Genomic DNA, 24,721 nt, shown 5'->3' with positions numbered 1-24,721 from the left:
TCACTCTTTTCCACCAGGAAACGCGCCTGCATGCTGATATAAGTGGCTGTGCCAATTAAATTCTGAATGTTCGCCATTCTTAAACTGATTTTAGAAGAATTCGCTATAATCCGTCGACAGACTGACTAACCGTGGAGGGCTGTGCGAGATTTTTATAGTAAAGATGGTCGCTATAACATGACACCATTCCGACAAAAGTATGCAGCATTATCGAAAAAACTACAATACCTCGGTCGAAAGTTTATACCTCAGCTGAAAAGTCTATCACGCGTTCGAAAGATTCCATAGAGAAACTTCAGTATTTTATCTGTTATAATTAAATCAATGCTATATCGGCGGCAAAAGTACAACGCCCCGATCAAAAAAGTTTGTACCTCAGCCAAAAGTATATCATACGTTTGAATAATTCCACGAATAAACTTCAGCATTTATAAGTTATAATTAGATCATCATCATCATCATCATCATCAATGCCTCGGATGAAAGCATATGCCTCAGCTAAAAGTATTATATATGAGAGGACGTTGCGCTCGAAAGATTCCGCCTCAGCATTTTTATCACTCGCAGCGCTTCAATGAAATGCAATTAAACTTATATCTATCGGACAGCTATTGAACTGATATTGAACAGCTATCGATTAGCTATCGAGCCGATATTGTACAGCTATCGAATCGATATTAAATAGCTATCGAATCAATATTCAACAGCTGCAAACATCTTTCAAACAGTTATTGAACCGCAATCAGACCGCTATCAGTCCATTTTCAACTTTATGCGATATATTTATTTAAATATCTACTCGTACGGGTAACAAAAAAATAAAACGTATTAATGTGATACATTTATTTAAAAAAAGTCTTACAATTCTTTCTGACGTCGAGACCACCAGTTGAATATCTTAAATACATTTTGACAAAGAACAATTGTTAGCGTGTCGTCCACATCGTATAGTATTACAGTCATCTATAATAGATTACATAGCGATTCCACATCTTCGTAATGCGCATCCAGAGTTTCAACGATTGCATCATCGCTGTCAAGTATATCAGCTAGCCAATGAGTAGTATAGTAGGGCCGGTTCTACCTCAGGTCCTCCGAGGGGGGAGCGGGGCACGGGGGGTATTCGTATATATATATATATTTATATATTATATATACTATTTCGCTCTTAACATTCACGCATCGGTGCGATTGTACACCCATTGTCTTTCAGTTAAAAAACTCATGACTCCGCCGTTTGCGGCGCCAGACTCCACTCTCGCATTGCACAAAATAGTTACCCCCTTATACACGGTAATCGATAATTGTAATTTATAGTAATAATCATAATAACTAGTCATAATAATAATAAGAATAATAGTAGCGTCGTCGTCACGATCGACAGTCTTTTTTGGCACGTGACGTTTCTAATGACTCGCGCTGGCGGACTTTCGCCTCACCGCGAATATTCTTGTATTTCCACCCGCTGTTTTTTTTTAATCATGCGTTTCGAGCATCATGGCAGTAAGTGTGTTGTTCAAGTTGCTGGTTGCACATGCACCCATCCCAGGACCATTACATTATCGCAAAATTGCGGCGAGCACATTATCGTCGCCGATAATGAATTCGTTATTTTTTTATTTTTATTTGATTCTCTCACGGTTATTTACAATGTACAAAGGATTCGGTCGTAAGAAACTTCCGCCCCTGTTCTTGTCGCCGATGTAGATTAGCTTTAAAATTTGAAAGATATTTCGATATTCTCAAGCGACGACTTCATGGCGAAAAATTCCGCCGATGGAGAATGTGGCTGCTCCCTCTTCAAACCTGAAGCCCACGATCTATGTTCTGCACCCACTTTATTCCATTTTTACGTTTCACTTTATTCTCGAATAATTAAAGAGTTCAAAGAATGTATATTTTTAATCAGATAAGAATAATAATAAGATATAATAAAATACTTTTAGATTCCAATATTAATCTCCTAATGTCGTCGTTTTTAAAAAATGGCAGTAACATTAATGCTACTTTCCGTAAGTAGAAAAATTCGTGAATATTTTTTCAATTAGATGTGTATTCCTCAAATTACATGACCTCAGTGGAGAAGACAGTAGCCGCGGAGAGGAGAATAGGATGAGATTAGATTCTCAATGCGGTTTACTTCACATGCCGATTCTGTCTATCGGTTATCGAATAATTCAAAGACTCGAGTAATGTGATTCTTCGCGATTCGAACGTACCCATGATCCAATTGTCCTTTGCGTAACTCTGTATCGAGATAATCGTATTCTCCAATATTTATTAGAGGAACTAGTCTCTTAGCTTTTCCTAAGTCTTATAAATATAACGCATTGTTTATTGAAACCGATACAAAATGTCCGGTACCTGCGTTAAAAGTATTACAGCGAAGAGACAACTTTTCTTCTTTTAATTCCTTAGAATCTTATAATTATTGCTCTATAAAAATATCAATGCTTCCATGTTTCAATTGTTTCATCACTCGAGTTTGGATTATTCGACTTTTGGACAAAATCGCAAAAGGAAGATTTCCTCGACGGTGTTCAAACATTGTAGCGATACCCCAACAGTTAAGTTCGCCACAACGAAAAGACGCCGATTGTTTCTTCGTTGATTTAGCGTCTAGGTGATGTATTCCGGCTTGTCGTTGAGGCCGGACCAGTGTCGTGGGGATGCTGGTGTCCATGGCACTGCTACGTCGAGAGCCGCGATACTGCTGAGCTTCCGGTGGAAAATGAACTTCGGGCTCTTCTTCTTCGGACTCTTCGGTGGCGATTCCGCGAAGGTCACGTTCCTTCGTGGTCTCCTGGGCGGCGGGGGTGGTGGCGGTGGTGCCACCAACGGTGGCGGCGGGGGTGTGGGCAGCGAATTTGCGGGCGAATTGTCGCTCGGGCTTTCCTGGTAGCAGTTTACACTTGGGTATGTGTGTTGCTGTGTACTTGATCGCTCTCGGTATTCCCAATCGCGTTTGCTGGTGCGTAATACTGGAAATTTCAACGTCGACGATTAGACAATGTTAGATCCGCTTGAGCTAATAACCTTCCATAACTATTGCAGTTTCTCAATTATCGCGAAAATAAAAAAAAGTTTTTGAACTAAAAAAACTAAAACTAAAAAAAAGTACAATTTTTCTTTCAATTCTCTGAAATACTGTCTTAATCTTTTATTATTGGTTATTTTAATTATAAACAAATTATTTAAATTTTTATTCGGAATAAATGTATTGAATTAATTTTTTTCAGCATTCCCGACAGCAATTAATGTTAATATTTTATCATAAATCAGTAAATCTTAATTAATGCAAGTTTTAACAATTTCAAAGATCATACATCACAAATAATTTGAAACTGAACAGTATACGATGATCTACTAGCTCAGGCATGCACATTGATAAAAGGTATAAGAATCTTATGTGACGAAATTTCGGATGTAGTAACAGAACTACGTGAGAGATTGAAAATTTCACTACGTGAAAGAAAACTATAGGTTTATGATTTTCTAACATGAATAGGGCTTCTTATTTCTTTCCCACATTTTGTATGGCTTAATGTCACTATGATAAATCTTTAATTTTAAATATGGATATATAGACGTTTCATTCTTGTTCGCAATAGCAATTGCCGATGCAAACTTGGAATATATAAAATCCTTTGTTTTAATATATTATTCTGATTAATTCGAGTAGAGATTGAAAATATATATATGTATTACAATTTAATATATTATAACGATATTAGCGTTATAATTTGCAACAATAGTACGATCCGTAAATAAAAAAGAATTTTATTTGCTTCGAGCTTCGCGAGCGATCGATGGGATACATGTGCACGCCGACACAAAGAAAATGAGTCGATAAAAGCAATTTCGAATTTACGCTTGTTTAATTTTGCATAATAAACTTGAAAAGCGTTACGCAATACATCGCATTACACTTCGTTTGCCGCGGTGCATTCTTGCTTAAGCCATGCCAAATAAGCGCGTATAAATTACTAAAAAGAATCGAAATATTTGACAAAGGAAGCAACGTGAATGAATAAACGTGGAGGAAAGTTAGGGATAGATAATGCGAGTTTGACAGTACACGCAAGACAAATAGGTCGAACAACGCGTAAGAAGACATTTTGTAGTTATATATAAAAAATAATAGTATAATATTTATTTGATGCTTATATTAAAATATTAAAATTTCTGGCCGATTTTATCAATCTTCCTCAACCGAATTTATTCTGCTAAAATTCAAAGATTTATTTTTAAAGAGCTGTTAGAAATAAATGTATCGCTCTAATAACAAATATGAACGAATATGTTGCAGAAGATTGCTAAAATTGAAAATCAAATAAACCATCATTATTAATCAGCTGCAAAGTGAGAAAAAATTTGAGAGAAAAGCAACTTTTTTGTATATAGATAGATATTATCCAACTCTGAAAGGAGCATAAAGGATACACCGTGCAGATATATCCATACACCGACGTAGAAATGTACGACGTAGGAACGTAAGAAAATTAGAGATCTTCAAAAAATTTCCTGTGTAGCTCTTGATGCACCATGGTCTCTTCAGAATCATACCTTCGGCGCGAACGTAGTCAATGTTGGTACCTCCGCAGCCAGTACTCGTTTCTTCCCGCGCTGTGAAAGGAATCAGTATTACAAAAAACTGAAATTTTCGTGAAGATCTCAAATTTTTCTTAAGTCCCTACGTGTCTTTGTTTCTTTTCCTTTATGCATATTTAAGTAAATTTTTATGTGGAAGCTAATAATGGTGTTAATGAAACATTCCTATCGGACGATATGTTTTGTGGGATTAATATGTGTCGATATAAATATATTATAATTCTTATAATTTCTTTAGAAGTAATTGTATGTTTAGAGAGACATACGAAGAGACATTTGTGTATGCGTGTGATAGGCATTGATTTAATCTTCGTCAAAGAACAGGTAGCATTCCAAGATTTGGTGGCAGTGTGACCCAAACCGCAGCTAATCGTGCAGAAGCATTTGACACGGAAAGCGAAAGAGAAAGATAAAATAAGGAAGATTTGACACGGAAAGTGAAAGAGAAAGATAAAATGAGGAATACTGCAATGGAATTAGGAGAAAGCAAAGATAAATACCAAATGGGATTAAAATAAGGGCGAGAGTACTCACATATGGTCCCGGGAAAGGCGCATGCATCCTCCGTCTAACTCTGCAGTCCGTACCACTAGAGACAAAAACCCAAAATAGAACGAAACGCAAACGCGAACGAGCAAATTTGTACGCCCCCCCGTCGTACGTTCTTCTGAGTAAAAAAGAAAGAGACGAGAGAAACAGAAAAGAGCGCAATACATCCAGCCAGCCGCACATCGCACGCACGTACGCATACATATGTAAGTATATACATATATGGAGAATATATGAGTAGGTATAGTATGGGGATTCTAACCCCGGTCCTCCGAGGGGGGAGCGGGGAGGGAAGGGAGGGGATAGCGCGGGGAAAGTCCCCGGTCGCCGCCATCGCTGCCACCAGGTGGCGCTGGTGTCGTGGGCGGGAGGAGAATTACGGGATGACGTCACGGTAAGGGTCATGTTGCGAAAAGCGAACGGGCCCGCCGCCGCCCTCCCCAAAATGCGTTGTCCCCAAAATGCGTCGCGGTATTATTTAATATATGACAAAGAAGCGTCGATACTTTTTCTACATGTCGCGGCACGGCGAGAGAAGCGCCGGCTGCTGTTTATCTAAACGGAGTGCGCATAGGATGGGAAGTAAAGAATGTATACGGTGATGCGGATGAAAAATATTTTATTCACATTTTTTTGAACGTTTTTTTGAACGTATGAACGTTTAAACGTTGCTTCTCTCGCCGTGCCACGACATGTAGAAAAAGTATCGATGCTTCTTTGTCATATTAAATAATACATGTAGAACGCTTCTTTGTCATATTAAATAATACCGCGACGCATTTTGGGGACACGCATTTTTGGGGAGGGCGGCGGCGGCGGGCCCGTCCGCTTTTCGCAATGCGACCCGCCACCGTGACGTCATCCGTAATTCTCCCGCCCGCGACACCAGCGCCACCTGGTGGCAGCGGCGATCGGGGACCTTTCCCGCGCCTACGAATACTCCCCGCGCTCCGCTTCCTCCTCGGAGGACCTGGGTTAGAATCCCCATACTATACTTACTTATATGTATGTCAATATATTGAACGGTCTTAGTCCTCTGGTCGATCGGTCTCTTCGAGACTGAAGGCTGAAACTCTGGGATATTAAATGCAGCCAAGTTGAGACCGGCCATGTAACTAACGAGAGTGTGTCAAACGTTTACGCTGCTAACTGCATGCCAAGCGTTACTCTATATATTGTTCATCTATATGTATGAATATAATGTATAGGTTTCATGTATATATGCGTATGTATAATGTACGATGCTCTTGTTGCGAATGTATATATGTTTTATGATACATCGATACCTTTGGTTCGAGACCGAAGTAATTGCGCGACAAGACGCATCGCCGATCGAGAGCACCTGCGTATCTTTTCTCCTCTTTTACGAAATTAATGTAGTTTTCAAAGGAGAATTCAGTAATTAATATTGAGAGAACGTTCGCAGATGCGTGTTATCGTAATAAACAGCTTGTTATAGATAATAACAATATTACAGCGTATTTAATGCACGATTGCGCAAGATGCATTCGACAGACTATGCGTGTTTCATCATTAATATGTACAAATACAATATCGTACAAACATGCTACTTGTATGTTAAATATTTTAAATAGTTTGATATCATGTATCATTAAGCAAACTAACATTTAAACGATATTAAACAGATATTGTTAATCATTATCACTGCATTTATTTTATCTTCTTTGGATCGGCGGCGCGTTTGTCGAAGCGTCTCTGGCTAAATAATCTCTACTGATACCGTATGCGAATATACGTATACGAACATATTAATGAAAGATTCGATTGCTATCACTTACCCGTCCATTGTCGAAATCGCGACCACCACCGATGGTAAGTCGTGCTTTCGCCTTCATCGCGTCCGACAGCGGTATCTAAGAAAGAATGACATTTTAGAAATTTTATTATAAATAATTTCTTCCTTATATTTTTATACAAACTTTGTAAGATTATTAAATATTAAATAATGAAACAATTAATAACATAATTGAAAATATTACATTAGCAATTAGATGTTGTAAATACAATAACGATTTAAGAAAAGTTAAAATTAGTAATTAATTAATAAAATTAAAGTTTGGTGTATTATATAAAAATATTTTGACTTTATAATGTAATTTAATTAAATTATGACAAAGTAAATATAACAAAATATATAAAAATCTTTCGATATTACCTTCGCTCTTGTCGCCTCTGTATGCGACTTGTAGCAGAATTCCAAGAGAGCTACGGCGAGTGCCAGAAGAAGGCCACCGATCAGGATATAAAATATTCCTGCTACATTGCTCAGCGATAACTCGTTTCTGGTAGGGTCTGGCTTATCACCATGCCTGCATTCTGTTCTTTCGTACCACCATCGTTCGACTAACTTTGCCAGTTCTCCATTCTCCTTCAGAGAGAGCACCGCCAAATTTATGGGATCCCTGTCATTGCCAAATTTACGATATCATATTATTAAGTAAAAAAGTCATCAAATAAATAGTATATAAGATATACGTAGCTTACAGAAAAAATATCGGCATGAACAAGATTTGTAATGGTATTATTTTATTGCAATTTCTTGTTAGGTAACTTCGTGATAAATTAACCTCAGAACACACCTTCTAAAAAATTCTAAAAACGCACATCATAAATCTGGAAGACTCATTATCAACTTTGATAAGCTGTAACTGTGAGAGATTCAGACTAATATTTTTAGATTCTTTTTTCTTTTAATTGAGAAACTCTGAGATTTAGGAATATATCTGTATAGGTTGTAATGTCAAAAAGTTTTATATTGTTAAATTATAAAATAAAACTTTCTTTTCTTTTTTTCATGTATGAAACAAGTGAAATTTCGATTGAGTCTAGGAGATCCAAATGTGTGTGTTCCAAAGTTAAAGTACGATTTAATTATGTGCGAGTAAGTAGTCGGAATATCGAAATATCATACCAATGCGTCTAATCAGATTTGTAAGAAAAAGTCAGGGAAACTTTCTTTAATTAAGCTTGGGGGAATATCGGTACGAAGTTTCTGCTCCAAACTACAAGGAGAGGAGTTTTCTCGACTTGAGGAAAAAAGATTAATAGGACGCCATGGCGCCATTATTCTTTGGTAGCTGTGTAGGTAGACAATAAAGCTGCTGTTTACATATCGCCCCCCAATTACCTGCCTTGCGAGCAGCGTTCTTGCTTCGACAATCTAAAGACAGCGCGTGAGTCGCGGGTACGAGATCAGAGTGTTGCACGAAACGTCAAGGGGGAGTTGCGCGATTAAAAAATCAATAACATGCAAATTTGCTTGTATTACCGTCGCAGCGGTACGCTTGCTCTAGTCACATTATGAAGATTAATGGACTAGCAAATACTTATTCATAGATTTTTCTAATTTCCTTTACTATAGAAGATTGGATCATAAGTATCGTTACAACATAAATTTCATTCCTGCATGTGTAGAATTTTTATTCTTATAGATTAACGAACTGATATAAATTTTATTGCATATAAAAATTCAATTATTTAAAAAAATTTTTTTTCTTTTTAATATATGAAAAGAGAAAATTATACACATGTGAAAATTATAACACATTTGAGAAAATTTAAAAAGGATACAAATTTAATTTTAAAAAGATTATTTACTTGAAGAAATAATAATCGTTAAATTTTTAATCTATAAAGTTTAAAATAATCAAATTAATATTATCATTAGTGTGTTAAAAATATTTAAACTAAAATAGCTAAAAAAAGATTACAATGTGATTAATTGTTCAAAAAAAATTTTGAACAAAGATATGAACAGATCTCATGCAAACCGAAAGGTAAATGTTAATGCGCGGTTGAAACACGATACAAAATAGCGTTGGTTGATAATGAACGTGTCCTATAATGGGTAATGGCATGGAAAAGAGTTTTTCTATGCTAATTGTGTGTAATGATGTGCGATGACATTCCGAACACAGTGAAACGAGAAACGAAAGGCCGCAAAAAGATTTAAAAGAAACAAAGACGATGTGATCGCATGAAAGAGTGATAAAGAAAGAAACGGATCTCTGTTTCACTTTGATGACTACAAAACCTCGTTAATTACCTACTCTCTCCTGTTTGTTCAACGAAAATATATCAAGAGTCTTCTCTGCCGTCTGATGAGATACGGAAAGTACAATAATTGTTAACGCAGATGTGAAATTATTCCGATAGATCCAACTACTAATTCACATTATAATTCAGGCTGCAAGTAACTTATTTTTTAGAATTACTGTAGCGACTGTATCGGTGTGTAAAACAAAAATATGAGGCAATCGCTTAAAGTTATATATTTTATTGCAATATTTTTTGCTTTTTTTATTTTACATTATTTTATTAGCAAAGTCTAAACAAATTAACTTTTATGGACAATTTTCTGAATATTACCAACGAACACTCACCTGAGTGGGGATCCTAGTGGTGTTGCGACACCAAATCCTTTGGTATCGAGATTTCTCCCGATCTTCATCGTGTCGCAGGGCTCTCTTTCGTTGATGTAATCGTTCATCGGGCTTTCTAATAAAAATGCATATTTGCCCTTACTTGTTCTCACTTTTTCTATTCCTTCTTCATATGATTGTACAAATACGTCTCTCCGCGAGTTCATAAATTCCCACATCTTGCTGTAGAGACTGATTTGAGATTTCTGCAGGCGAGTGAAAAAGGAAAATGAATGCGGATCGATAATTAAGTGTGCATAGAAAATTTAATGACGTTTGTCTAATTTGGAACAGGTTAAACATTTCTCTTGAATATTTACCCGAAAAAAATCCAGAGTGGTACCATTAAGGATGGTGCCATATTGGACCTCCGTCTGCGCCGCTAAATCCTCGGGTGAATTAATTGGCGTGACCATTCTCTCGATGGTTAAAAATGCGGCGAGATTTGCGGTGTAGGAGCATATTAAAATCAAAGTGAAGAACCACCAGACGCTGCCGGCTATGCGACCAGATATGGATCTACGGATTGAATTATTCGGGAATTATTAATTTAAAATAAATAACATATATTTGTATACATATACACACAATATACGTAACTCATAGATATATAGATTGTAGAATATTGAAATATTGAGATATAGACTTCTTTTATTATATGTATGTAATATGTAAATTTTAACGTTATGTATACACTGGATATCGGTTTACAATTAAATAAACTAGCATTCCCTTTCCGTGCATTGCATGAACCATAGATCTTTCTCTAGTCGGTACAATTGAAGTCTTACTACTAGCAAACAAGAAACACGATATCGTTAATTATGTGTGTACACATCGGACTTAGATTTGCGCAGGATGAGCATCGAGATCGCGCGCGAGGGTAGTCCAAGGAGAAGAGGAAGAGAAGCACAGAGAAGGAGAATAGAGGGATGGTGGTCGTTCGCGCGGGTTCCACGAAATTTACAATTCATATCGCCACCGCGCGAATATTTAAACCATTAATCAAGAGGGCTACTAGGATGGGGTGGTGCACTGGATACAGCCAAATGTAAATTAATTGAGACCCAGTTTCGGAGCGAGCACGCGGTCTGTTTCGCGTAAACGACAAAATGCGCGTACTCGTAACGTTCACTTTTGTTGCAATTCTCTAGCAATGATATACAGTTTTACACAGTTTCAAAAACTGAATGTTAAGTTATTATTGTTACTTATATCGTAAAAATTATAACTGCAAAAGACTGCAAAGGAAATAAATGGTAAAACGTTGTACAAAGATATTTTTAAATTTTAACGAAAAAAAGAAAAGAAAATATTTCATAATTTTTTCATTTTTTTTTTATCAAAATAACAGTCATAATGCATGTCAATCTGTACGTATATGTATATTGAATACTTGAAGAAACAAGAGAGGATGTGTGATTTGAATTCTATCATACTACTGCGTAGCGTGCTTTAAAGCACAATATAGCATTGCCACGTGAATATTCTATTCATGCTGGACTCCTATCCAACTACAATGTTTTGAATATGCGAGCAAATTATGCTTTGTTTATAGATGTGGCACTTGTCTGCAGCCTGAAGTGTTTGTTCAAAATCGTTACCCAACCCGTGATTATATTCCAAGAAATGTAGGTACATAATGAAACATTTCAGAGCAATGTTAACGCCGATGTTTTTGAAAAAAAATAGTTTCCCATACATCGACAATTACTGTAATAGCTTTGTAATTCAAGGAAATTGTTAAGTGTTGGAACTGTAAATATTTCATAATTAAATATAAAAAGGAATTAAAACTACAGAAATTCTTGTTATACGAATTCACTCGTGTCGACTTCGACAGACAGTTAATTCAAAAATGCGAAATTTATCGAGCTCCGAGACAGCCGAGAGAAATTTTTCTCTTTAGTTCTTTAATGCTCAACTTCTAAAGACCTTCTTCATAATTCATAACTCTTTAATTAAAAGAGAAAAAATCTTTTTATTATTTCTGATATGATTTATTTATTGCCAACTTTTATATATTTTCTCTCATTTAAATTTTTAAGAAGATTCTCTGTGTGAACTGTTTTCAAGCCCGTTTAAAAAATTATTTTTTGTGGCACGTAGTTTATATAACTGAAAGATGCATTTAAATGTATTACATATAAAAATATTATTGAGTATTAAGGTCTAGCTTCGACCGTGGCTCTTTTCTTACTTATTTGAAGTGTTTTTTATTATAATATTGATTAAACAACTTTCAACGAATTCAATTAATGTTATTTTATAAGATCAAATACTATATTTGAAAGAAATTATCATATGATTATTGTAATATGTAAAATAATATTAACAAAGTATTAAAGGATGTGCAATATTTACTATATGTAGTCGGTACATGTATCGTGAATGGGATTTTTGCACGTGCGGCATACTTTATTCAAATGAGTCTAGTCTCGCGCAGCCATAATCATCTAGCGATTATAAAGCCGATCTAAATTATGCGTTGCACAATAAGGTCGCCAATTTTATTGCGAATGTAGATCTGATTTCTTTCTGTAAATTACAAACTTGCATTTAATTAACATAATTTGAATTGTTTTGTGCAATACCGATCTAATCAATCTGTGCTTTATGTTATTAAGAACAAGCACATTTTGATTGCACTACATTATCAATCTTGACGAATAGAATAATTTGTAGCATGAACGTATTTATATAGCACGAGTGAAGCAGTGTACAAGATAAGAATGATTGAAATGTTTGCTAACGAGAGTATAATGACGGCACTGATGATAATAACGTATGTTTATCGCGAAAATAATGGTGAGGGGATATTTGAAAGTACCCTAAAAACCAAATGACGTATGCTTTCTATAGTACTTGTAATAATCGTGCACGCCTTTGGAACAACGAGTGTGTTACAAAGGATATCAATAATGAAAGATTTTCAACTTCTGATATGTGTATATATATATATATATATATATATATAGCACGTTCTAGAAACCCGATTTTAATTTTAACAACACGTATATTCACGACTGTGGAATCAGTGTCTTGATATAATCTTCTTGTCCTGCATACAACGCAAATGAAATAATCGGGGTCTATATATAAAAAGAAATGATTAAAATTATTTATTTGGTCGTATTTAATACGAAGTGCCTCCCGAAATGCTGTAAAGAGCTTTTTAAGTCAAACGTTCACCTGCGGAGAGGCTCTTTAACAATTTACACGAGAGATTTTAAACGTCAACTGGGAAGCTCTTAGAATCTTACCCGATTCATCCTATTACCAGGCTGTACGCTCGACCTGTCCCGGGTAAAGGGAGCTATTCTCCCTGTGCCTTTATGTACTTACCTGCGCTTATACCGCGGAAACGGAAACGAAGGGAGGCAAGAGTGGGCGGCTATAATTAGCCGAGAAGAACGTGGGAGCCACTTGCGCGCGCTGTTTTCTCTCTCTCTCTCTCTCTCTCTCTTTCTCTCTCGCTCTCATTCCCATGCAAGTTCACATCTACCTTCGAGATAAATGTCTGATCCTACCCGAATCCTGGCTAATAGCGCGAAATCGTACAGTGGCATATGCTTTGTTTACACGAGTTCTGCTACACTAATACATGTTCCCTTTTTCTTTTCTTGAATTTTGAATTCTTTAGTGAGTGTGAGAAATACTTTAATAAACATAAATATAAATTGTATAATATATAAACTAAATAATAAATAATTTAATAAATAATAAAATATTTAAAGAGGGAAAAGAGAAAGAAAAAGTTTTCATTCATTTCAATTTCTGATATTAATTATGATGTAATTAAAGTTTAAATTAAATTTCTGAAATTGTTGAGTTAATAATATTGAAAAAAATTTGTAGAATAAATATTTGACATATAAGCTACAATATCTCGATATTATGTATTGTCCACATGCATGTATTTAGTAATCAATGGAAAAAGACGTTTCGACGTAAGACATTATTTAGAACAGCATTTAAAAATGTGATGATTGTGAAATCCAGAACAATCGAAGAACATGGAAAAATATGAATTCGCCCCAAAAATACAAATTTTGCGAGTGAGAGTTTAAATTCAATTTGTTTTTGGGCTGCAGAGTAAATATCGTGGTAATTGATGCGTAGCTAATAATTAGAGGGAAAAACCGCTTCGAGTGGATTAATTTATAACAGCATAAAATTCAAAACGTGTAGCACGAGTGTGAGCCAACATTAATGAGGCAGTCATTATAAAAAAAAATTGCTAAGTTTATGAGAATCTCTTCTCGACTAGATATTAATTACTGTCGGAAATTAATAACATGAGTTATGTGTTTACCTGGGTGAGATATCGCAGCTCTGTTGCATAAACGCCGCCAGAGCGAACCAGAGGCTATTTACGATGCTGAAATCGTTGGCCATGCTGGAAGTTGGCATATGAGGAGAACCTTGCGGCGTGTGTGGATGCTGCAAACCGGGATCGTTTCGTCCACTAATAGCTGAATCTGTGCTACCGCTTATGGTTAGAACTCTCCATTCATATGGCGAAAACCTATATTATTGAAGAAAAATAAAAAAAATTAAAGATTCCTCAAGAATGTTTTGTTCTTTCTAAAATACGAGTATAAGAGGATAAAGAATGTTTAAGAGGCGTTTAAGAAAATACTTCTAAACGTTACTTTATATTTTTTAGATACTTTGTAATTCTGTTATGCAATATGTTACATATGTATACTGATACTTTTACCATAATCATTGAAAAATCTTCGGTATTAATTAGTGTTTTATGAAATGAGATTGCATATTCCAGTTGATTACGTGAATAAATACGTTATTTAATACATAATAGTGTAGATTGCTTGTCACGTCGATAAATTAAAACTTATGTCTAATTTTATATGCGTGTGATGACGTAGTAGATTCATTTCGAAGTTAATGCATCATATATTTAAACGTCACTCTACAAAAAATTTGAAAATTGGATTGATATTCTAAGTCCGACGGTCATATTCTCAAGTAATATCACGCACGTCGTATGCATCACCGTACCAAGTAGAAGATCTCGTTCAAACGACATTCAAAGTGTCTCATTAATTACAGGACTATCTAAAAACTTTCTCCCCTCACTCGTTACGTCCTCGTTAAAGACTGAGAGCTCTCGCAAATGTCTAGTCGAGATATCTTGATAGTTGCATGTAATGTCAATTACTTGACTGCACTATTTCAGAGCTAATATAAGTTATGAGTTTTTATTTGATTTATTATCAACGAAATGTCTGCGTTCGATCGTAGTAATGCAAGCATTAATAAGCAAGATAAGAAATGTAAATACGTAGCAGAATGTAGAAGAGTGACGAATGTAATTTGTAGCTTGTATTGTAATAAATATAATCGTAATTGCCTTAATACGTAACTGGCATAGAAGGTCTATGTAGCTAGACTAAAAGTAGATGACAAGATTCTCTTTGTGATTGATCTAATTAATGCTATTAATATGAATGAACAATTCTTCACTTAATTGTGAAATGAGAAATGCATTGATTTACCTTTTCATAATTTATACTCGGATCAGCTATAACTACGAATTAATAATGTATTAGGTCTAATAAGATACGTTTCGCCAATCATTAGTATGGAAAAGGGTGAATTGATAATAAGCGTTGCGTCGATCTCTGACTCGAACTATTATATTTAGTCTAAAAATATCCGTTTTCTACATTTAAATTTTTCATATAAAAAGATTACAATTTTTGATAAAAAGTTTCTTACCTCGACACGATAAACAAGACGATAGAAACTGCGATGTAAGAGAAAATAACGCACACCCAGATCTCCTTGCTCAGCGGATTCAGAAAACTGAAGACCCCAGGTTTTTGTTTGATGGGTTTTTTTATCATGATGCTAATGCCGAGAGACATAAACGGTTTACTAAAATCGATCACGCGTTCACGTTCGGAAGTGATGGTCAGAGGAGCAATTGCTATGTCGGCTTCCTGTGAATCGAATAAAATAACCGATGTTGATATTAACATCAAAATTATGACTAAATTATACAAAGGTGAGAAAGCATTCATTTCTAAATATTCTAATAAAAAATGACATGATTATAATAAACATACTATTGAAAAAAAGGAAATATCAAATAAACTTTAAAATAAAATAAATTGTAAAATATTTCCGAAGAAAACGTTAATCATCTTATATATCAACAATTAATTACAATAATTTACATATTTCTTGAGCGCAATTATAAATGTAACTAGAGAACAAAGACGAATAATAAGATAAAACTGAAGACAAAGAAAAATGACGACAGGATTTACTGCGACGATTATGCATAATTTGTGCTTTTGGTTCTGCAGTTAGATTTCTCTTCTTCAATTATTATTACATTCATAGCTGAATCTGTTTACATAAAATTTGGGAAAGAAAAAGATTTTAAAATTACATAATCTTTCAAAGCGCCTTATGATAGAATTCTCAATATTATCATGCTTTTGTTTTCTATCCTCAATATCTTCTGAAGCGCGGAAGCGGGCATACCTACGTGAGATGTAACTGAAAGCTCGGGTGCTTTGGACTTATCCTAAATTCCCACCAGATGGAACTTAAAATCGAATCGCGACTAACGAGCTTGCAAGCTCAGGGCATCTAGTGGAGCAGGTTCAAACTCGTTGCCGGGAGATAAAACAGCTCCTTCGTAGAGCATTTGGACTATACGACAGCACGACGATCAATAGTCCCCCTCGCGAGAAGCTGGGTTCAATTACTCGAGGCGTCTCTCCGCGTAAACTTCCGGGGAGACCGGTTTCGGGGGAGAAAAAGCGTTTCACGTTGAAGATGTAGCGGATACAACGAAATTACTGGAACTTACCTTTCTGATAAGCTCCCCGACCATACCGTCCCAACCGCCTAGAACGTCCTGGTTCTCCGTGCCGTGTTTTCTGTCCTTCACGATCCGCAGCTCGTCTGAAAATTTGTAAGAAAGTACTTTACGAGGTACGCGAAACAGCATTTCTTCTGCGGAACTTTTTCCATTATCGATTCCGCGCGGAAGAGGCTTCGTTACGTCTTTTAGGTACTTGTCAAGGGTGGGGCTGACTTCGGCAAATTTTGCTCATAATAAAAGTAATTCTTGCTTGAATTATTAATTCTTGTGCGAGTTAAATGAGAGTCGTTAGCATTAATAATTAAAAATTATTCGGAAGCGTACGCTGCCGGAGGGAAGCACCGAAACAAAGACTTGCGGTCTCTTTCTTCTTTTTTTCTTCATCGTTGTTCCAGTACTGTATTTAATAGACGTTAAGTAAATTTCAAGGAAATAAATGTTTTGTATAAAATGATAATATTTTATATTTTATAATAACTAGGTTGTTTTTACTTAACATAAATGTGATGTTCATATTTCATATTTATACGTATTAATTTAATATATATAATATATAAATTTATTAGAGGTAAATATACGAATAGTTTGAATTTAAGTTAAATCGAATCATAATGGATATTTTCTTGTTTATTTAAAAACTTTGAAACGTTATTGAAAATACTTTGTTACTTTGAAATTAGCTTTCAATACAAATCCGGGAAATTTTGATTCAAATTCCATTTGTTTCGAATAAAAAAGATTCGATTCGATTCGACTTTATAAATATTTGGTTCGCATATGTATAAAATTTATACATAATTTATTAATAGTTATATCTAATATTAGAGAGAGAGAGAGAAAATTAATTTAATTATACGATTTCTAAGAGATAATTAGTGCAATTTTTTAAGAAAATTACTTGTCACAACAAACTTACATGATATGCCCAATTTCTTCGCTATAAGATCAGCTAAGTCCTTGCAGTATCCTTCATAACCGTCATTTCCCATTAATACTTCACCTGTGTCCGATACTTTTCTCATTATGAAAGGTTCCTCCTATCAATCAAAATTATCACGTTGTTATTTTATAATAAAATCTCGATCGTGCACAAATTGCATATATTATATGAACACATAGATGAACTTACCAATATCGTAGTAACGATGTAGGTTTTATTCTTTTCAATTTCGTGCGGACGAAGTCGCACGTATTTTGCGGCTATTGGTTGAAAACCAGCCTCATCGGTCCATTCAGCAACCTGTAACAATAAGTTACATATATGATTCTCTTAATGTAAATCTTTTAGTTTCATATATATTAATAATTATATAATAAGAAACTAAGATAAGAGTAGGTTAGTCGTGATAAAGGCATGACTATTTAAATAATTTACATATTTTAAATTGTAGGTTATCAAGTATTAAAATTAAATAATATATTTATTAAAATTAAATGTTATATATTTTTTAAACAGACTTACTTTCACCATAGCGCTGTTAACAGTCATTTCGACGACGTGAAGCGTATAATTTTGTCGTCGGCCATCGTCGTTGAACCGTATCTCTCCCGTCAATCCTTCGATCTCGACCTGCACGTAAATAAATTCTAATAGCACATTTCATATCTCGCTGTAATAAGATATCCTGATATTCTTATTTGCCATCACAGGTTTCTAGAATAAAATCAAGAAAACGAATAAAAGCAATATAAAAAACGCAAATTATTACATAATATTTTTTGGATATTGAAAAAAAATGCAGAATTTATGTTTAGATTATGTTTTCTCGTTGCCAGCGAGTTCAATCTTGACACGATAAATTGTCGAACGGTAGCGGATTAAAAGGCAAAAAAAGTTACGAGAGTAACAGCATGTACACGTAAGGGCGGAATGACGGAGGACTATTTGACGCGAACGCAGGAATTCCGCTAGAGTCGGAATAACCGCCAATTACTGTCAAGAGCAGAGATACGTCGAGGAGGGTCCGTGGCAATTTCGGTCGCCACGGTATTTCGCAACACATTGAGTACTCCTGTCCTCTGGATTGCGTCTCGGGAATTTGAAAATAAATTACCTATATCTGCAATTACGCGTACGCACTATTGAAGTATAAATTTGAATGATACGACAATATATTTAATGATAGTAAACATTGATTAAAAACTGATAATAGAAATCTAAAATTTTACAGCAGTAATTTACGCTAATTCGCCCATTTACTTGATTTAATATATCTTGGCCAGCAATGTATAATTCATATATAGGATTTTCAAGATTTATAAATATGTAGATAATGATACGTTTGCATATATTTACATATATTTGAAAATATATTAATTTATAATAATTTTAAGAATATTACGTATGCTATTACATTAGTTTTTGCTAATGGAATATTCATTTACCTTTCTTAAAAGTCTGGAGATTTTATCGCCATGTTCCCACGGAGTAACCCAACCGCGATTGTGGTAGCAGTCTAAAGGTTTGGTTCCGTTTATGGTCTGATTGCTGGTCGATGTTACTCGTCTCATATTATTTTTGTCATTCCTCTTTCTCAAATGCTTGTTGAAGGCTTCAACCAGGACGAACACAGCGTCGTACATCAAAGCAGCTTGTGCCTAATTTTGATACACATGCGCAATGAATTAATTCGCAGTTTCTGTACATTGCATAAATGTAAAAAATAATTCTTTTCTGCTTTCACTTTCCACCGAAAAAAAATCCCTGATTTCTAGTGACAGACTTCATTCCTCAATAGGATCAAGAATTTCGCGAGATCGAGAGAGGAATTCGTCATCACGTTGTGGTGTACGTAAATTCACAGAGACAAGAGTACCTCGGGCACTTCGCCAGTGTTGGAAAACCGCGTTTGGTGCTCGCTGAATATAACGATCGGGCACGATAATCGTTGCATTAGATTGCATGCGGCCTGTCTCCGAGAGAGCTTTCAGATCCATAGATAGTGTTCCACACAACTTTACCCCGAAATCCCGTTAGTCGTGTATCCATTTTAGAGATTATATTCGTCTCTTTTTGTAGTACAGCGAAATTTATGCAAAACTATCGAGTTGATACGTTTCTTAATATATGATTTCACGGGATTAAAAATAAAATAACAAATATTATATATCATAATCATGATCATCAATTATTTATACAGATAATATTTTGCTTCTTAATAAAATGTGACAAATAAATAAAATTTTACTTTTTACGGAGCATTATAGATCGATATTATGTTTTTCATAATTATAACTAGGTCCAAACATTTTTAAATAAATATAATAAAATAAATAGATAATATAATTTAATATTTTTTTATCTCGATTAGAATCTAGTCTCACGCTAAACGCATATTTAACTTAGTAATCTATTTCAATCTAACTTGGTTTAGATGTTATATTACTAGCAATTATCGAGTGAAAAAATCGTTCATTGACAAAGAGTTTTATAAAATAGTAATTTTAAAGAACTGCGTTGTCCCGTATTGTTAAACATTAATAAGTTTTTGTTAAACTCGTACAAAAACCTGAGGAAAAAAATATTAATGCGAGGACGAAGCAAATTAAGAGGAAGGCGAACCACCATCCGCACGGACCGACACGGTTGAGCGAGCGGCACTTTATAAACGCTGAAAAGTCCAAGTTTCTACATGCGGGTGCTGTTTAACAAGTTTGGTCTCAAGCCGCTGTGCACACAAAGACACACGAGCAAGTGAACGACACGAGATCGCGCGTGCGAACGAATCTGCGACGATTCTTGTTTGATTCTCGTTTCTCGTGCGAAACTTTCGTACCGTCGCCGTCGTCGCCCATCGTCGGTCGACGACGGGTACTCTAGGAAAGCGAAGAAACCTAAGAAAGTGTTCGATCCACCGGGAGGAAATCACCGCACTCGGCAGGCATTCCGAGGATTTCGCACGAAGGGTAGTTTCCCCTCTGGACGCAAACCGTGAAAGCGTGTAGAAGCCACCGACGAAGGACAGGCGTAAGAAAAAGTGACGACGGGGTCTCGCAAGGGAGGCGCTGCTGATACGTGAACATATACGTACGGAAATGGATTCACGACCGGCGCCTTGAGATGTGGCGGGATCCTGGCGATGCCAGTTGGCCAAGAAATCCTTGACATGAGGTCGAGTGGCGTCCACGATGCGAAAGCCCGTGATGTTGATGGCGCCATACTCGATCACTTCGCTCTCCCATCGGTCGTCCATTATCTGATTACAGCAAAATATACAGGAGTATTGGTACACGAAGGGAATGCAAAGGATCTACGAGATACACAAAGCTATTCTTGTTCACTTGCGTGATAAAGGATGCCAGTCTTACAGCTCCCATTTCAGCTTTCGGCGTTCTAAAGGGACAGTCTATAGTTTCGTGAAAAGCGTCCGCCTGCCAACGAGGTCCTTGATCTTTCGTCGCGTCTTTAAAGTCGACTCGAGAACGGGCACTTGAGTCACTGTAATATTATTACGGCGCGTTATTACCGCGTTTCCTTTGTTCTCTTATGAAAAATGTAAGTAGGACTGACGTCTCGATTTCAACTTAGACCCGCTGTATTTAATTACTCGAGCTCGAATGCAGCTACCGTTCTAATTTTATGCTGATATTGCGTTGTTACTGCGTATTACGCGCGGCAAAACCTCGAAACACTATGAAAAGCTCGTCGTTTGTATTAACGCGCGGCAGTTCTTCTAAATGAAATGAGAAGACGAGGGAAGCAAGAGGAGAAATTGATACGTTTGCGCTCCGCCACGAAGTGTAAACGCTTGCAAAACGATAAATCCAATTAAAATTGCGATTACTTATTTTCGCGATCGTTAAACTAACGAGCAAAGTATGGAGAACAGATTGGCTGCGTTTAGCAGAGAAAATAGATCAGTGAGCGCTCAATGATTCTTTAATACGATTGATTCCTACACTTACAATTAGATCTAGCGAACAACAAAAGGCAAGAACCAATTATATTAAAGAATCACTAAGCGCTCATTGATCAGTTTTCTCTGCTGAGTGCAGCTATTTATTCAAGAGTGTCGGAAAATAGCGGTGATCCTGGAAGAAACGCTTCGGAGCGGCATAACAATGATTTTTTGTCTAAAATTAAATTAATAATATATTGAACTAATAATATCTGGTTTCTAATTGCAATGTGTTGTTATTAGATTTTGCATCTCGTATAGCTTACGGCTGATTTGTTCACTATTTTACTACTGCACGGCCATCTACCATCATCCATCAACCGGCTGGAGATAATACATGGACGGTGTTAACGTTGTATGCGTGTTTAACTTTGTCGCAAACGAGTTCGCCACGTTACCAGTTTAATTTGCCGGTCTGATATCATCCCATCCGCCATTGCAGCGTTGACTTTTGAACTTTTACATTTGCGGTCAGAGAGCGGATAAAGTTTTGTAATATCCGACATTGCTAGTTGTTCAACAACTATTAGGCTCGTATTTATACTCGTATTTCTACTGGGGAACTTAGTTAAAGAGGCCGGTATGTTGTAGATTTATAAATATGGCGGTGGAAATTGGTGTGAAGGATGAAATTGTCTAAGGTATTCTCTCTGTCTCTCCCTAGTTAAACGTTAGCAATTGTCCCCTTCGGTCGTTGAATTCTCAAGTCGATGATTGTGAAAGAGAGACGGAAGTAAGGGGTAAGGAAAAAGGTAAAAGGAAGCGAATTGCAGAAAGCAGGGAAAATGTACGAATCGACACGTCTGCGCAACCGTTTCCAGAATGACGCGATAAATGACAATGGCGTGCTTCGTAGAGAGATGGAACTAGATGTACATGCAGGTATGTACAACTATCTTCTCCGTCGCCGGAGTGTAATGCTGCCTGCTCTTCCGCAGCAACTCGCTGGAAGCCGCTAAACACAAGCAAACTATCCTCTAAATTCTAAAGTACGGCGGAGACATCACCAGCGAAGATCTTGCCCCCACGACGGAACGTTTCGTGTCAGTTTGAGCGACGGTTCTCGCTTGTTTCGAAAATTTCACCATGCTGCGAATTAATCCCGCCATCCTGTTATAACGCAGATGGTGTACAAGTGAGAGCACTTTCGCGCAGTAAAGCGAAAGTCACTGTTTTGCATACGGAATTTTCCGGCTGGAGAAGCTTAGGAATGAAAGTCACCGATATTTAAGTAAAGAGGACGAAATTCTTGAGTAATTGCAAAATAATAAGTTTTATTTATTTTAAGCTAAATATATCAATTTCAGATAACGTTAGCTAAAATAGTTGCTAAAATAAATAGTGAAATTTTAATTTCAATTATACTGAAAATAAAAATGAAATTTTAACATTGAAATTCTAATATTATTTTGGAATACACGAGTATGAATAACCGATATATTTTTGCGGAACACGAATCTGTCGTCCAAAGGAAAGTGCATTTTTTTTTGCGGCCGTTCGGGGATTTTATTTTTATATTTTCTTATGTATTTTTTTTTTATAAAAATTGAAAGGTATCATAATAATAGCGCCACAAGGAAAAACTAGCACATTGAAATAAAGTCAATAAAATTTTTATTCACATCGTTACGAAATCGCTGTCAGTTATGCTTCAATCGTGTAAAAACTAGTTCAGAGAATTGGATCAACAACTCTGAATTAGTTTTTAAATGAATGAAGCATAACTGACAGCGATTTCGTAACGATGTGAATAAGAATTTTATTCTTTATTTCAATGTATCAATCAATGTATCAGTGTAGCGTCACTATTACAAGAATTTTCGGCTTTTATAAAAAGAAATATGTAAAAACATGAAGTAAAACGATCTTCATCAGTCGCGAAAATTAAGTGAAAATTATACTTTCTTTTGGCTATGACGTCATCATCATTTGAGAAAAACGGCATCAAAGAAGTAAAAAACAATGATTTTGAAGTTTTATAAATACAGTACAGAACGATCATAATCTTAAATCACAAACACACATTGAAGATTATAATTTTTCTGCCATATTGTATTTTGTCAATTTTATATTACTTTTTTATTTACGATCAGATTATATAATGTAAGTAAAAAAGCACTTACTTTCCATAATGCAGTATTGACGGAATAAAATGTCTTTTTTATGTATTACATGTGATTACATTATGTATTACATGTGAAAAGAGCTATTTTCAAATTACTATATCTCGAAAACAAAAAATCGTGCTGAAACGAAACGAAATGCATTTTAAAGCTAAAAGTTGGTACTTTTACGTGGCGTTAACGAAATTAAAAAAAATTTGCTGCCGATGCTGCAACATCATGCAAACTTTTAAAATAGTCGTTTTTTTTATCTCTTTGACGCTTTTTTTCTCAAAATTGTGTGATGTGATAGCCAAATTTGGACAAAGGATTCGTGTTCAGTAGACAAAAATACATCGAAAACGGGTATTCACATTCGTGTTACAAAAAAGGTAAAATTTTATTGGACAATGTTATTGTTTATCTAAAGGATTAACAGCATTTTGAAAAGACATTCTAAGCAAGTAATTTGTGGAGAAAATATTTGTTAGATACTATGACTTGGGAGGGGGGGGGGGAATTAACTACGAGAACAAAAGCGATACTCTGTATCGCTGAATGATTAAATTGAATATGAACAGTTGAATTAATTAAGTTCTATGACATTCGACTCACCAAGCCACTCAGCAGATAATGATACGTCCTCTTTCCCAAGGCTACGTCTCTCACATGGCTCACAACGATATCCTTCGCCATGTCCGTCGGACAGTCGAGAACGACGTATTTGTTATTCCATCTGTAATATTTTAATGACATTTACTGGGATTAGTTGTCCACACGGGAAAAAGGACTCGCCACGTTAAATTTCCCATCGGAAGAATGACATAAGTCTCGCACGCTGGTTCACCGCAATTCGCGCGTTGCGTTATAACGCGTGGCTTTGTCGCATTTGATCGATGCACCGCGGAGTTTCCACGCTCATTTCGTTTGTAATAATTGGATATTGTATGGCAATTTGCAATAACGCCGTTGTTTTCGGTAACTACCACGCCCGGCCAATTCAAACCACCGCGATGGCAATTACTCGCTGTTGTTGATTACTTGCGTCGCGCAAATGCGTAGTCGCTGAATTGCAATGCAAGCATGCCAACTTGTGCTACGACTAGCCTTATCCATCACGCTGTTGGTGAGCCATTTTACAAGAAAATAACAGTTGTGCTAAACAATCACCGAGCGCAGAAATGGGCACAGTATTCCAACAGCTGCATTCCCTTCTATTAAAGATGAAAAAAACTTAAAATACAGCATGTACGA

The 24,721-nt window shown here is 35.8% G+C and overlaps 1 protein-coding gene across 6 annotated transcripts in view; it reads right to left on the bottom strand.

The window, feature by feature from the left end:
• Nucleotides 1-2,532: 2,532 nt before the first annotated feature.
• Nucleotides 2,533-24,721, bottom strand: part of GluRIB (Glutamate receptor IB) — a 226,297-nt gene continuing 204,108 nt past the window's right edge. For 2 of the 6 annotated variants that reach the window (XM_018461435.1, XM_018461439.1), the window contains exons 6-20: nucleotides 24,083-24,203; nucleotides 20,499-20,663; nucleotides 18,853-19,065; nucleotides 17,930-18,037; nucleotides 17,597-17,707; nucleotides 17,384-17,504; nucleotides 16,453-16,547; nucleotides 15,348-15,571; nucleotides 13,918-14,130; nucleotides 9,923-10,121; nucleotides 9,564-9,808; nucleotides 7,337-7,583; nucleotides 6,960-7,034; nucleotides 4,567-4,626; nucleotides 2,822-2,981 (exon numbers count right to left, since the gene is read on the bottom strand). In XM_018461435.1, coding sequence (XP_018316937.1) covers nucleotides 2,907-2,981; nucleotides 4,567-4,626; nucleotides 6,960-7,034; nucleotides 7,337-7,583; nucleotides 9,564-9,808; nucleotides 9,923-10,121; nucleotides 13,918-14,130; nucleotides 15,348-15,571; nucleotides 16,453-16,547; nucleotides 17,384-17,504; nucleotides 17,597-17,707; nucleotides 17,930-18,037; nucleotides 18,853-19,065; nucleotides 20,499-20,663; nucleotides 24,083-24,203 — 2,272 coding nt within the window. In that variant the 3' untranslated portion in view covers nucleotides 2,822-2,906. Of the gene's footprint in view, nucleotides 2,982-4,566; nucleotides 4,655-5,145; nucleotides 5,201-6,959; nucleotides 7,035-7,336; nucleotides 7,584-9,563; nucleotides 9,809-9,922; nucleotides 10,122-13,917; nucleotides 14,131-15,347; nucleotides 15,572-16,452; nucleotides 16,548-17,383; nucleotides 17,505-17,596; nucleotides 17,708-17,929; nucleotides 18,038-18,852; nucleotides 19,066-20,498; nucleotides 20,664-24,082; nucleotides 24,204-24,721 lie in introns of those variants that run through there. The other 4 variants (XM_018461440.1, XM_018461437.1, XM_018461438.1 and 1 more) reach the window with 4 other exon arrangements.

Source organism: Mycetomoellerius zeteki, unplaced genomic scaffold (genome assembly GCF_001594055.1).
Source record: "Mycetomoellerius zeteki isolate Tzet28-1 unplaced genomic scaffold, Tzet1.0 scaffold122, whole genome shotgun sequence".
In the NCBI taxonomy this organism is placed as follows: domain Eukaryota; kingdom Metazoa; phylum Arthropoda; class Insecta; order Hymenoptera; family Formicidae; genus Mycetomoellerius; species Mycetomoellerius zeteki.
Note: the sequence above shows the minus strand (reverse complement) of the source record. Positions and strands in the feature narration are given on the sequence as shown.